The 14198-nt window shown below is 39.5% G+C and overlaps 1 protein-coding gene across 10 annotated transcripts in view; it reads right to left on the reverse strand.

The window, feature by feature from the left end:
* DPF3 (double PHD fingers 3) overlaps positions 1-14198 on the reverse strand; it is a 185925-nt gene that overhangs the window by 14697 nt on the left and 157030 nt on the right. For 2 of the 10 annotated variants that reach the window (XR_013929787.1, XR_013929788.1), the window contains 2 exons: positions 11270-12653; positions 3168-5541 (listed from right to left, as the gene is read on the reverse strand). The exons of 6 other annotated variants lie outside the window; for them this stretch is intronic. Coding sequence is in view for 2 of the 4 variants with exons in the window: in XM_080397654.1 (XP_080253780.1) it covers positions 12707-12810 (104 nt within the window). In the remaining 2 variants the exon portion in view is untranslated. Of the gene's footprint in view, positions 1-3167; positions 5542-11269; positions 13710-14198 lie in introns of those variants that run through there. 2 more of the 10 variants (XM_080397654.1, XM_080397655.1) reach the window with 2 other exon arrangements.

Raw genomic sequence — 14198 nt, forward strand, 5'->3', positions numbered from 1 at the left:
AAGAAGGAGCATCCCTCTGAGCTCCCCAGAGCAGCTGCCTCTCAGGCAGGCAGCAGTAGTTCCAGGAGCCCACCTCCCAGCCTCAATGCTCAAAGCGTATTGCCTTTTCCACAGCAGTGCCATAGTTGGTTTGTAGGTCATTCAGAGCTACCACAGCTGTGTTAGACAACATCAGACAAAACTGTTTCTATTTATATCCTGGATGGCAATATTAGCCACAATACTCTGCTCCAGAAATCTGTGCTTTTTGAAAGGTAAATGCCATCCTTTTCCCATCATGGTGCACACACCATGGAATCATGAAGAATTACAGGCTGCAAAGACAAAATCTCATCAAATAACAGATGATATGGCAAAAGTTTTTAACACACACAGAAAAAGCATTTGTTGAAACAGCAAAAAATGCAGTCAGGTCTTCAAAAATACACTGATGAAATTAAGATGCCACAGATGGGTGGCTCTCATCTTAAGTCATTAAAATCAAAGAGAGGACTAAACTGTGGCAACTGTCCAGCTTTGGTGCAGCAAAGGAAATACAATTTTACAATAATTTCCAAGAGACAATGGAGATCTTAAACAAATCAAGCCACAGTCTGGACAAGCCCAGCCAAAGCTAAAGGGAGTAGTCACTGCTTTTACGTGCTCTGCTACGTATGCTTTAAGTCCCACTCAGCCATCTTCGACGCTAGGGATGGGATGGGGTACTGAGTTCATGTAATTGTTACTGAGCATTAAAAGCTTGGTTTTAGAGAAAGGGTTATGGTGTTTTTTATTATCTGTAGGCTGATGGATCTGATTACAATTAGGGTTCACAGCTCCAGGATGCAAATTTAACCAGATTCTTTTTTCCTGATTCCATGCAAAAGTTTGGAATAAACCTTAAACCAGTGCAATATTCTAGTTCAGGTCAAAGCAAAGAAGCTGATGGCGTTTTCAGCCCACCCAGAGAACTTGGGATTCCAGCCCTCAGCTTTGCCAGCCTTCAGCTCAGTCTCAGCACAGGGAAACCTGGCTCTGGGGGCATTCATTAGCTGCTGCAACGCTAGGAGACTTCTACTCCTTTCTCCTGCTATGTCTGACTCTTAGCAGCAAGAACCCTTCTCTAGACAGAAAAATAAGGTACCTTCCTAGCCACCATGCCAACATAAATCTGCCGTGGGGCTTAGTGAACAGTGGTGCTTTTTCTGTTCAGATACTAACATTGCAGATATTTCTGCATTACTAAAATTTTCTTTTAAAACATTTCTATTTTCAGGCCTGTGCCTTAAAAAACAAAAAAACCTCAACCGACCAACCAAACAAAAAAAACCACCCAAACCCCCTCAAACAACAAAAACAGTCACAAAAATGTTCAAAGTAATAAGACTTATGCAGAGATGTTCTCTGGAGTCTGACAGCCTGTAACAATAGCTCTGCTGTGGTGGGAAGGATCCCATTCATCTAAACAGGGTGTTGACAGACATCCATAAAGGCCAATTTCAACGTATACTTTCACTCCTAGCTACCTTAGCAGAAATGTCTAGCTCTGCTCTCTGCATCCATCACACTGGGGACAATGAAAATGACAACTGACTTAGAATGGGAGATGGCCTATTGAACAAGAAAAACGCACTGATGCCACAAGCAGTTTCCTTCCTTCCTTCCTTTCTTCAACTTGCCTTTCCTTGATTTTTCAGCATTCAGCTTAGCCCTCAGTCCAGCCTCTGTCGGGTCTCTCTGTCCTATGCAGAAAGCTCAAGAGGAGACAGGAGAAGAACAACAAAAGCAGCAATGGCCAGGGGCTCAGGATCTGTCACGACATAGACAGATCCTGAGCCCCTCCTCTCTCTGCTTTGGGGCAGGAAATAATTAATTGCTCCTGTGAAATCCCTATGGAAAAGTAGTTTTGTAGGCCTGTAACTCAGATTATTGTAAGAATATCTGAGAGCAGATCACAGAAATAAAATTGGAAGTTGCTAGAAGAGGTTTTAAAACCAGCAATCCTATCACTTAGTATGGGCTCTAAGGAGAGCATCATAGCTCCCTTCTCAGCATGGCTCAGAAATACGGTTGGTACCTGACAGCTTTTCAGCTGCCTCTTGTCCCCAGTGCCCAACAGGTGGAAAAGAAGGAACGACCCTTTTTTGTTTTAACCACAGAACAGCTGAGGGCAACCCAGTAAGGAGTCCATGAGCTGCTCTATCAGATCCAAACAGGTTCCCAAAAGCCACAGTGACTGAGGACAGCAAAAGTAGCTGAGACTGCCTTTTGGTTTCCTCCTTCATTCACTGAATCAGCAAAAGGCCTTGCACAGGTAAAGATAAGGTCTGAAGGCAAGCAGTGAAGTTTTCAAGCCATATTCACCTGAGGAAAGTGCGAAGAAACAAAACACTAATAGAAATTAAAGTTACACATGTGAAAAATAGAACTGTATATGGGAAGTCTCCAAAAGAAGACCAAGAATAGTTAAATCTCTGCTGCAAAGACACACACTCTGTCACACACCACTGTTAAAAACCATCCCATCTACACAGTTTTGTACAATTCTTATATTGCCTAATTGGATTAATTTCTGACGTGTTCTTTAGGACCTATTTGCCATTTAATCTGCTGGGGGTGGGGCAGTTCACCACACTGAAGGATCTGTACCCACATCAGAAAACATCTTAAAAACACCTCAGTTGCTGTTTTTGCAAGCAGCTGTCAAAAAGGGCCATCTATAGCCTCTACTGGTAGTGGAGAAATTGATGGAAAGGCAGAGGAAAGGCAACAGAGCTTCATAAAAATGACAGCAGGCCTATTAGAGAAGAGGACACACAGTTTCCTAAAAAGATGGAATCTCGCCTGACACAGTATTTCCTCTTTCTGTTTCTACCCTATACAACCATACTACTGATCTAATGTGTATAAAAGCGAGGGTTTGTGCCTGCACTATGAAATGCAGCAAAGGGAAGCACAGTTTCCAGTTACTCCAGTTACTGGATTAGAAATGGCATAGGTAGGGTCAGGACTCCTTAAGGCAATGTCACTAAAATCTATATGAAAAACTCTCATATAATTTAGACTCCACTTCTGAATCTAAATTAACTTAATGCAATTCTATTAATCTCATGGAGAAATTTATTAAAATACAAATACATTTAGGAAGATCCCCTATTATCACCAAATGATAGGAAACACTCTCAAAATGAGTCCTGCACAAAAGCAGTATTTTATTTCCTGCCTACCTTCACTCTAGCAAGCAACAGGACCAGTTTCTGTAGTCCAATGAATGGAGAAGAGAAAGTAAAAGAGAAAAAGGAAAAGAATTCTTGGTTAATATCATGCCTCATTAAGAAATAAAAAAAATCCGGGGACAAAAGTCATAATTTACAAAACAGAGAAGTGAAACAAAATCAACAGAGGAAGTTTTATTTTAAGCTTCAAAGAGAGTATTATGAACAATGGAGAGCTTAGAAAAGTATATGTACAAGTATGTTATTCAACCATGTATTTTAAAAAGAAGATTATTTGCACTAAAAAAGACCTTGTGGAATTGGTTTGATAAAGTAATATTTACAGAGGAATATACAGTAGGGACGTTGGAAGCAGAATTTTTATTTGGAAGGAATATTACACAAACTGAACACAGACCCTACAGTTTTCAACTCTTCATTACATTTGTGCGTCTTATCTTGGTGAAATAAAATTTGATTATTTTTTTCCTCTAGAGGCAGTCCACCACTGCAAGTTCAGAAACCAAAAAAAAATGAACAAAACAAAACCATCCTGCTGAAGAGCCCAATTAGAACTTAAATTTTGTCATTTAACTTACTGGGAGAAGGACTCAGGTCTACGAGGCATCTTACATGGTTATTTTTGGCCCTATGTGTTAATCTGGGAAGGAGCAGGAGAAGGCAAAGGGAGAAGAGGACAAAATCTGCTGTTACTGACACATCAAAACCTCTCAGTGAAGTGAGCTTAAGTTTTAGGTGTACAAGAAACATGATGCAGGATCAGGGTCTCTGGCAGCTTCACCTAGTCAGGATGTATTTTTGCAGACATCGCTTTTTTCACTCCAAAAATCAACATAAGCTACATTAACAAAACCACTTCTTCTATCTGTACCCTGGGTCTATATCAGCAGGTACATCTGGCACCCCTGTTACAGAGGAGAAGCTAATCTCAGAGCCAAGTCCAATACCCTTCTCCTACAACACAAGGCTATCCTGCATCCTTGCTAGACTGCATCACACATGACAGCGAACAGTCCTGCAGTATCTGCTGTGAGCAGATCTGGCAGCTGACAAAATCCTGCAGTCCTTGTAAGAAGCAGAACACCTTATTTCACTGAGAAGATGACTAACAACATAGAACTTGGGATGTGAATGTCCCTCACCACTGCCTCACAGGACAATTTAGGATTGTAGCTGTGGGAATTCACATTCTTCTCTTGCTGAGTAACCCCTGTTGCTTACTGCTGACATGCAGGTGCACCTGTACGCTTTTCAAAGTCCACTACCGCTTAAGAAAGGGCTGAAGTGCCCAAGGTTTCTACACATGGCATCATCCTTGACTCCAACAGGAAGCTCCAAGCCAAGACCACTTGAACATTTAGATATTTTCCTTACAACCAACTCACAATCAGCTGTGAAATTACCAAAGCAAAAAAATAAAACCAAAATCAACAGAGTTGTCTTCCTTTTCTAAACCCCTCTTTCAGCAGAAGTATTTCACAGAGTTGCTCAAGAGCAAACCTCTTTTACTGTGCAGAAGAGACACATCAATCCTACTGGAAGAAGACAGTCCTTTGAATTGGACACAAAATCTGGTAACAAAAAAATCCAGCCACTGAGCTTGGTCTTTGCCATTTCAACAGGTTTTGTTCAGATTTGTGCCTAACACAGTACAGCAAATTAAGCTTCAAGCATCTAACAGGATAATATTATTAAGGAGAAAGTAAACCAGAACAATCTTCACTTACCACATCCAATTTGCAAAAAACAAAGATACCCAGCACATGTATGAATGGCTTCTTTAAAGTAAGAGAGAGAGCAGAGTTGATCTTTATTTTCATTATTTAAAAAGTTTTTTCCTTAAAGTAAATATTCAGTCTTTATTTTACATTAAGTGCTTTTAAAATTTCATGTCTTCACAAAATTGCATTTAAAATTTGAAGTAAAATGTATTTCAAACAAAAATACTGTGCAACTTCAGCACTTCTTTTCTCTCTTAAATATCGAAATAAATAAAATAGTTATGTCTTTTCAGTTTGTTTGTTTTTCAGTCAGTTCTACTGTAGATCAATTCCAGTTTGACCTGGGTTTATACACAAGCTTAAAAGAAAGTGAAATCAAGACTTTAAAAAACTTCTTTGTATTGCACCAGCTTAGGGCATCCCCAAAACTTCTCTCAACAGTTGGCAGCCAACTTCCCACAGTCCAGGCTCGTGTGCCAGATGAAACACGGGTATGGAAGGGTCAGGGCAAGGAGAGGAGAAATATCAAAGCATCCTGGCTTCTCTCGGCCTTCTTCTGAAATGTCTTGCTTGAAGGATGCTGGAGTCCATGAGGGCAGGGATGACTGCAGAGGGAAAGGCAATACAAAGTAAAACTAAACAAACTCAGACAACAAAAGCCAATGTTCAGAAAAAACAGAAGCACAAACCAACCTTCCAACATTGCTTGCATTCTAGTTCTTTGAAAATATAGCTCGACAAACTCAGCTTCAACTGATCATGGGAGCCGTAAGTGAATACAAAGCAAACAAATAGGATATGGAGGAGCATACCCAAAAGAAAGACACCAAACACTGTCAATCTTACTGTGAACATCATTAAATAACCTTCATCATTCAGTTTAAATGGCTGTGTCTTCACTAGAGGTTAAGAACTTTCCTTATGAAATCCTGCTCTGATTACCTTGCTATATTACTAATTATTTGTACAGAGCCACAAGTGTACGCAGAGTTGCACAAAAGACACTTTTAGAAGTCTGAACGATACACATAGGGTGGCAGCAATGTGATAACTTCTGGAAATAAGTGAAAGACTGCATTTTGCATTGCAGTTAATCCATTAATTGACTAAGTTACATACTGCTAAGGTCCTGAACAGTATTAGAGAGCCAATAAAAAAATCTCTTTATTTCCACAAAATGCAAGTGCCTCCCTTCATGTCTTCCCCACAAATCTCGTATCAGTTCTGGACAACACGAATGTCCAAAATCTTAGGAGATGCCAGTGACCAAAAGAATAACTCAAAGACAGGAACTGGTGCCTACCCCTCAACAGGGCTATCAGAACTTGAAATCGCAACAGCTGGTTTTTTTTTTTTCTAAAAGTTATTACAACTTGTCTTCTCTGAAATTGGCATCTTAATACTCATGGAAATACAGTCTGGGACATGAAAATAGTTCCAACCCAATTTCAGTTTTCTATAGTATTTATACAGGTTGGGTTTTTTTCAACCCTGGTAGATATCTGGCAAAGAGAACAAAGGTTGGTAGGGTTTATTATAATGGCTCAGCCAGCAAGAATTCACCCTGGCTACATTCCTGCACTGTGAGGGTTTGTCAAAACTACCCTATGCCAGCATGAACACATGCATGTGCCTCATACTTTACATATACTTATAGCTACAAATATTATATAAATAAGAAAAAATAATGGAGAATAAGAAATGGGTGTTTATTGGAAACATCTACATATGTTGCAGCACAAAACATACTGGGCGGATTTTGCAGTTTTTATAGTAAGATGACTCCCACTGGGGTCAGTACAATGTTTGCTTGAGGAATTGATTCAGTTAAACTGCTTGCCATGGGGAAGAGGCAAATTGCATGAGGAGCCAGGCTTTGAAAACTCTGTGGTTTAATGGTATTTGAAATACACTTTCAGGGCCCATCTCAAAATATCATTGCAAGAATTAAGCAAAGAAAGGCAAAGCAGGCAGGAGAGAACACAGTGGTGCCCTGGCACAGCCTGGACCCAGCAGCTCTCTGGGCACAGTTCTCATTCGCTCCATGCATAAGCGGGCAGCAAACTGAGTCTGTCTTCAATCAAGGGCCTACGCTGAGGTCTGTAAAATGGCAAACTGGAACTCAAAATGAATAACTAATGTAAAAGCTCAAAGGCAAAACAATGCGGGGAGGGGATTCTAATAACATACTCTGCTGAAACAAATAGCCATCTCAGAGCTTGTCTACACCATACTAGCAAGCATATTAACAGTGAGGTTTCATTGATTAAAAGCAACAGCTAAGAAAGGCCAGTGCTAATCCTTCTCAAGCCAGTGGCAAAGTTCTCTCTGGCCCTTGTTTCAGTAGCCTAGGCTAATCATTTATGACCTTACCACGTATGTACAATGTTATTCCAAGCATCATCACAAATACAAGAAATAAATACCCAAACCACAAAACTGGGGGGCACTCAGGTAGGGGGAAGAGATGCAGAGGGAAGCAAAACAGATCTCAGTTCCATCTCTCTTCTGCCACATGCCTCACAGCCTCCTTTTACTTTTTAACTGTTATGCCATAATCCGGTATTTTCATAAAATTTTCTCAATGTATATTATCACGCTTAAAATTTTATACTGTCTTCATGCAAGAGCTGATTCTGTCCCTGCTAAAATGTCAACTAATTAAGTGCCACCAAAGGGAATATGCTACGGATCAATGCACACTCTACATAGCCTTTCTTCTCCCTAATCAGCTGCTCAAGCAGCACGTCACTTCCTTATTTCTCCTGCTCTGATCTGTGAATCAGAGCTTGCAGAAGATGGCTCAGGAAATTATGTCTTTTCTAAGATCCTTTAGTATGGAGCAGTAGAAAGGTGCCTGAGGAGACAGCTCCCTTGATTAAACATGGAAAAGTCTGAATTTAGAGCCTGAAAGGAAACATCCCTTTATTCACACTTCACATTGGAGCTGTCTTATTTTGGTACATGGCTTGTGTAGGAGCATACGTTTCAGGAGAATCTTTGGACAGCCTCGTGCTAACCTTCCTCAAATAAGAAGGGCGTCTTTGGAGGAGGACTGGAAGAACCAGGCTTGTGATTACTTGAAGGACTGCGCCTTCAAAGATCTTATGAAGCTCAGAACAGCAGTTCTTATTGAACTGCTGAAATCACTGGGGAATACAGAGCATCACATTCCTTTCTGATTTCAAAGGTGACTCTATTTTTTAGGTACAACCCGGAATTCACATTGAAAACTCTCTTTATGCCTTCCTAGTTCGGTTTGGGACTTACATGTCTTTGAAGATACAATTGACACTCTGCAGTTCCCTCATTTCTGACCTGGCTATGCCAGCGTCAGGCTTCTCTCTTCTTTTTTTAATTAATAAAAATAAAATTAAATTTAATTAATATTTTTTTTAAATCATGAAAATGAAATTTCCTCCTATATATTTTCTGCTCATTAACATTGCCACCTTCCCATCGTCCATCTGAGAGGTTCTCAAGTAGCAGAGCCCCTCAGCTTTCTTCTTACGAGCTGCCAACCTTCTTTCCCTGTTCCTAGCCTTCACTCAGGCAGTACCTGGCCCTGAGAATATTTAATTTTCATATCAACACTCCATTCAATATTCACTGTTCACACTACTGTCCAATCTAGCTTAAACAAGTACTCTTTCAGCTTCCATCTCTACCTCTTAATTTCCTTGCCATGATCGATGCCTTCCTATGGTCAGTACCACACTGCTCAGCCTGCTGAACTAAACTCATATTGGTTATCTCAGCCTAGTAAGACATCCAAGGACTACTCTGCTCTCCATAATGATGAATTTATTTTACCTTCCTTCCTCTCTCAGGACTAGATTGAACCAGTGACCACCCATATTCACATTAATGGTATAAATAACGGTGATGGATATTTTTCTATGCTATCTGTAATAAATGTCAGCTGGCAATTTTTATGCACTCTGTGAACTGTTGTGGCTTCCTTCCGAGGGTACTGCGCTAGTCGGTTGTCACAAAGATGGGTGGTTAGGTTGTGAAAGGATTAAGACTGTATGCACTGTTATAGTAACTGCATTTGTGAAACTAAATCAAGACTTAATGAATTATAGGCATCTGATTATTGTTTGTATTCCAAAAGAGCCCAGAATGTGTTAGGCATGGTTCAAAAAAGGTGGTATGGACTCCACTTGGAAAAAATTATATTTAGAGTATGCCTATTCTGCAGCTCACGCAGTGAGTGGAGCTCTTCAGAAAGACGTACCAGGGTAGGTTTCAGCTTGCTAGCTCAGGTGCTGCAAGGACTACAGTCAGCACAGCAGCACGGAGCTCAGAATGGGTTGCAACAGCATGCAAGAAGCTGGGTAAATACAGCACTTAGTAAATGCTGAGCTGTGTGCTACCATCCCTGCACCGGTGGCCAGGTACAGCTGGCTGGTTCCAGGTGTATCAAGCCTACACATCTCAGGAAGTAAAAGGCAGACAAATGAACACTGAGCTCTCTTCAAGTCCTTGATAATACAAGTCTTCATTATTCCTATGAGCCTTTCCCTGTCAAAGCATACTCTGATTCTATTTTGAGGAACAGTGGGTAAAATTTAAACTCTTTTCTTATCCTTCTAATCTGTGTGGTGTGACTGCTACATGGATAGAAGAAGTAGATGCAAGATGGATACAAGAAATCATGTTGTTTGTTTAGTGTGGATTTGGCACATTTCTAAGTTCTTGCTCCCGTTCTATTTTCCATTGTTCACAGGAGCATGTCACAGCATAGCAAGAGAAAGAAAAAAAAATTGTATTTAAAGGGAGAGAATATAATACTAATGCCACAAATGTAAGTGCAGGGATCGAAGGGCAGGAGTAGCAGAAGAAATCAATTTGAACTTAACTTTTTAAAATCTGCAACATTTCACTTTTGTGGTATTTCTTTCAGAACTGGGAACAACTCTATTTGTGGATCAGATTCTGCTCTCAGTTACATTAGCATAAATTTAGACAAAATCCCCTGGACTTTACTCTTTGCTTACAGTAGGGTCAGTATGGAACAAATGAGCCCACAATACCTCACACAAGGGCTGGTTCCACCCGTTCTTGGTTGGGAAGTGTCTTCCATCTTGATTTCTGTTGCTTTTTATCTTAATGTCTTCATTACCTGTATGTATGTATGTGTTGTGTACATACATTTCTGATGTATGTCTACCCACACACACACACACATACACACAGAGAAAAAATTATACAGATAGGCAAATTAGGTCCTAACTCTTTCAGGGATTTTGGAAAACCAGATGCCTGTATACCTGTGCCCCTGCCCTGGAAACCATCTGAACTTCGAGCTTTTAGTAAATAGAGAAGACTGGCAAAATATTGTAAATTTATCTTGTGTTATTTCAGAGAAAAAATGACTGGTTAAAGTACACTTCTCATTGACAGCGTTAGGTCAAAATATCATCGATTTGATACTTTATCAATTACAATACACCAGCAGGAACAGAACAGCAACTGAAAAGGATTATCAGTATGGGGAAACCTTAAACAAGGCTTTCTCCCAGCAGATGCGCACGGCTCTGGCATGCATTGTCCTACAGTATACACACAGAGAGGTATTTTGTAATGTTTTGTAACACCATTCTGAAGGCAGATTGTTAATGTAATCTAGACATCAGTTAGCATATATTCTGGATTTATGCCCATGTACCTAACAGCAGAATCTGGTCACTGATTATTCCATGTCTAAAGTGAACAATAAAAAATTTAGAGGCTGGATCCTTTATCTTTTTCAAAAAAGTTTATAGGGGAGAAAAGAACATTGAAAGAGCTCTCATAGATAGTATTGAGCACCCCAGCAAAAGAAACAGGAGAAATGGAATCCACTTGGATAGACTTAATTCATGTGTTAGAACAATATATACACAAAGTTTTCATTGCAAGGCTGAGGTTTTTGGTATCAAAACCACACACCTCCAGTTTAAAGATTAGGCACTTGTGCAGATAAATGTCTATTTTGCCTCCGATTTAAATGAGGTCATGATTTCACAGTTTGGCATTATACACATCACTAAAAATGTATCAACTTAATCTTGCCCCTGCTCCAGAGAGATTTTTGCCTGCATTAGGACAGCAAATCATAACCTACACACTGACTCCTTTTGAACCACTTCTCTCTGTACACGAGGCTGGATCCTGCTCCCACAGAACTTCCATTAGCTTCACCAGGGGTGTGAATGTGGCGCAAACTCATAACACAACTTAATCCATGGGATTTACTTCTATAACAAAGCTCAGCCAAGGGTGTGTTGAAAATCCAGGGCACAGGGATTTCACAATTGAGTGAAAGACATTTCAGCTCGGACATACCTTTCAAATCCTGCTGCATGTTTCCTCCTTTCTGGAAAAGTCGCTGGGAAGGGAGTCACTCTCTTCTCCATTGCCCTTGGAACTTTAATGAGTATTGCTTTGGTTTATTTCAAGAGAAGCTATTGAAAAGCAAACAAAGTGTCTCACAAGACACTACAGAGAGAAAAAACTGGGCGACACAGGAAAAAATGCTGTGAATTAAAATTTGAAAATGGAAAGAAAAGTATAGGTGAGGTATTTTTCCATATAATTTCTTCCATGATTCTGCTCCTCCATCTGTTTTGTTTTTGATGTCTATGACTTGCCATTCATATTCCAACCCTACGCTTGGAAATTGTTGTCCATGAAGTGAAAGGTGAAGGAAAAGAAAAAAAAAAAAAAGTAGAACGGAGTGAAGAAGACATGAAGGGGTGCAGGGAGGAAGAGATCTACTGAGTGTAAAGATGTCCAAAGGAGGGATGGAAATGTGTTCCCCAAGGTCATGGTCTTCAATGGTGCTGCTTGTATTTTCAGGCTGTTAAAGACAAGCGTAGCAGGTGTACAAGAAGAGCCAAACTCCACATGCTACAGTAAGTGCAAAATCTCAAAACGCAGAAGCCATCACATCAAGGGTTTCCTTGTCCTCCAAGAGTCCGCCCACAGTGGTTCTCTAGAAACAGTTCTATTATCAAGTAGACATCCATTGCTTTTTTGTGGGTTTTTTCTATTTTTATTTAAAAAGTAGTTTTTCTAATAATATATAGAATATATAAATAATAATAATTAAAAAAAACTATTTGGGTTTGCTTTCTGCTCTCCAACCCATCTGTATTTTTTGTGGTTTGCTGATATATATATTAAAAGACAAGAAAATCAACTCTGCTCACTATTAAAAAAAATATTAAATCCATCTTTTATGTTTCCAGAAAGAAAGAGAGGGGGGTGGGGTGGAGTGGGAGAAAAACAAATTTAAATGAAAAAAATAACAGGAAAATCAAAACCTTCTGTCTCTTCAAAATAGTTGTCAAGAGCTTTAACTGCTTGTGCTTTCAGTGTACACCCCACAGGAAAAACAACAAAAATAACAACAAAAAAACCCAACCAAACCCCAAGGACCTAAAATTAAAAAAAAAAGAAAAAGGTAATAATAATCCTAGTAGTAAAAAGGACAGCAAATTGCTCAGAGTTTGTGTGTCTTTTTAGTTATTTTAGCAGCCACCCTTTTTGTCTGCAGAGGGAGAGCTGCCACCACAGCCACCTCCTCGGCTCGAGAGAGGCTCTTCTGCATCGTCCTCGTCAAAGCCATGAAAGGTCGAGGTGTCGCTTTCTGACGTGGAACCGAACAAGTCCTCCGTAGTGCATGCTGGCGCTGCTTCGTCCCTCCTGCCTTCTCTTCCCAAATGAGCTGACATGTATGATGAATATATCAGCACATGGGTTAAGCAACAGGCATCATCATCATAATTTTTTAATCATCATTATTATTAAACTATTCAGACTATTGAGCTCATAGGTGTGTGTTTGTATGTGCCCGCACATCTCAACAACATAGCTCAGTAGAACTGTAGTAAGAAAAATAAAAAAGGATCAGTTTCTCTTTCAAAGAAAAAATATCTACAAACACCACAAGTGCCCATAGCTATGGCAGCGAAAGGGTTAATAATGTTTTCCTCTCTTCAAGACATTAAAATATTTCCTCATGATTACTTAGATCAATTGTAAAAGATTTTTAGATTGTATGAGTAATTAGACACCATTAGCTCTAAGCACAATGACTGTCCTTCAGACTGGCATCAACTGTCACAAATTTACTGCTATAGAAATGCAACCCATAGCTCATCAACCTCAGGACTAATTTTTATCCCTGTTCTTCACCTGATCCTAAACATCTTCCTCTGTAGACAAAATGAAATACATTTTGAAGACTAAGTGAAAGCAACTTAAACAAACGCTTTTATTCCAATTTCACAGTATCTCCTTCAAAAGTAAAAAAACCCAAACCAAACATATACAGTTCAACGACTAAAACAACTAAGATGAGAAGTGAATTGTCTTGTGATCTGTCTTGGGGAACACTGAAAAGTTCAAATGTGTGTGAGTCAATCCAACTTTCAATATGGAACAGGAAATCCTCCACACAGGACATAAATAGCAGCAACAACAAAAAGACGACTCTTAAGTCAAATACTGAAATCTGTGAAACTGAGGTTTATTTTTTCCCTCAATCAAACATGTTATGTGATCAATAATATAGTCTTTGAATTCCCTCTTCAGGAAAGGTAGAGAAAAAGATGTCTTTTGTGCCCCAGCAAAATGAAAAGTGTGAGATTTAGGGAATGGCTATTTTATTACTCAGGAACAGTAGCATGATATTAAGTAACCATTTGGTCCCCGCTCCAGGCTACAGGAATCAGCCATATAACAAGTGCACTGCATTGCTTGAGACACGAAGAATTAAATCCTGTTCACAAAAATAAAATGGATATAACAAAATAATTGGCAGACGAACCACCTTGTAGAGATGTGATTTTACTGACTTTGTGAACGGAAGAAACAATATGATTTCCATGTCCTCTCTTTCAGTATAATGAGAATGTTCTCCATTATCAAGAAAGAGAAAGATGGCAGCCACCAAAGAGGTTTCATTGTTTTAGTTTAGAGATTAGTGTGTGGTTGTACCTTAATCACTTTCATCACACATCAGTCACAGCATTGCAGACCCCTATAAATGGCCCAGGTGGGTCAGAATTCGTACAAGGATAGCATTTAATGGAATTGATTTTGTACAATTTAGGTTACATGCCGATCTACTTGTTCTATTACACTAAGGAATCAAGGGAATTAATGTATTTGTGTTGCATTCTGATATAATCACCATAGCAATGTTTAAACAGCAAAAAAAAAATATGGATCCATCTCACTGTGCCGTATCAGGACAACACTGAAATGA

This window comes from Falco punctatus (assembly GCF_963210335.1).
Source record: "Falco punctatus genome assembly, chromosome: 7".
Lineage (NCBI taxonomy): Eukaryota > Metazoa > Chordata > Aves > Falconiformes > Falconidae > Falco > Falco punctatus.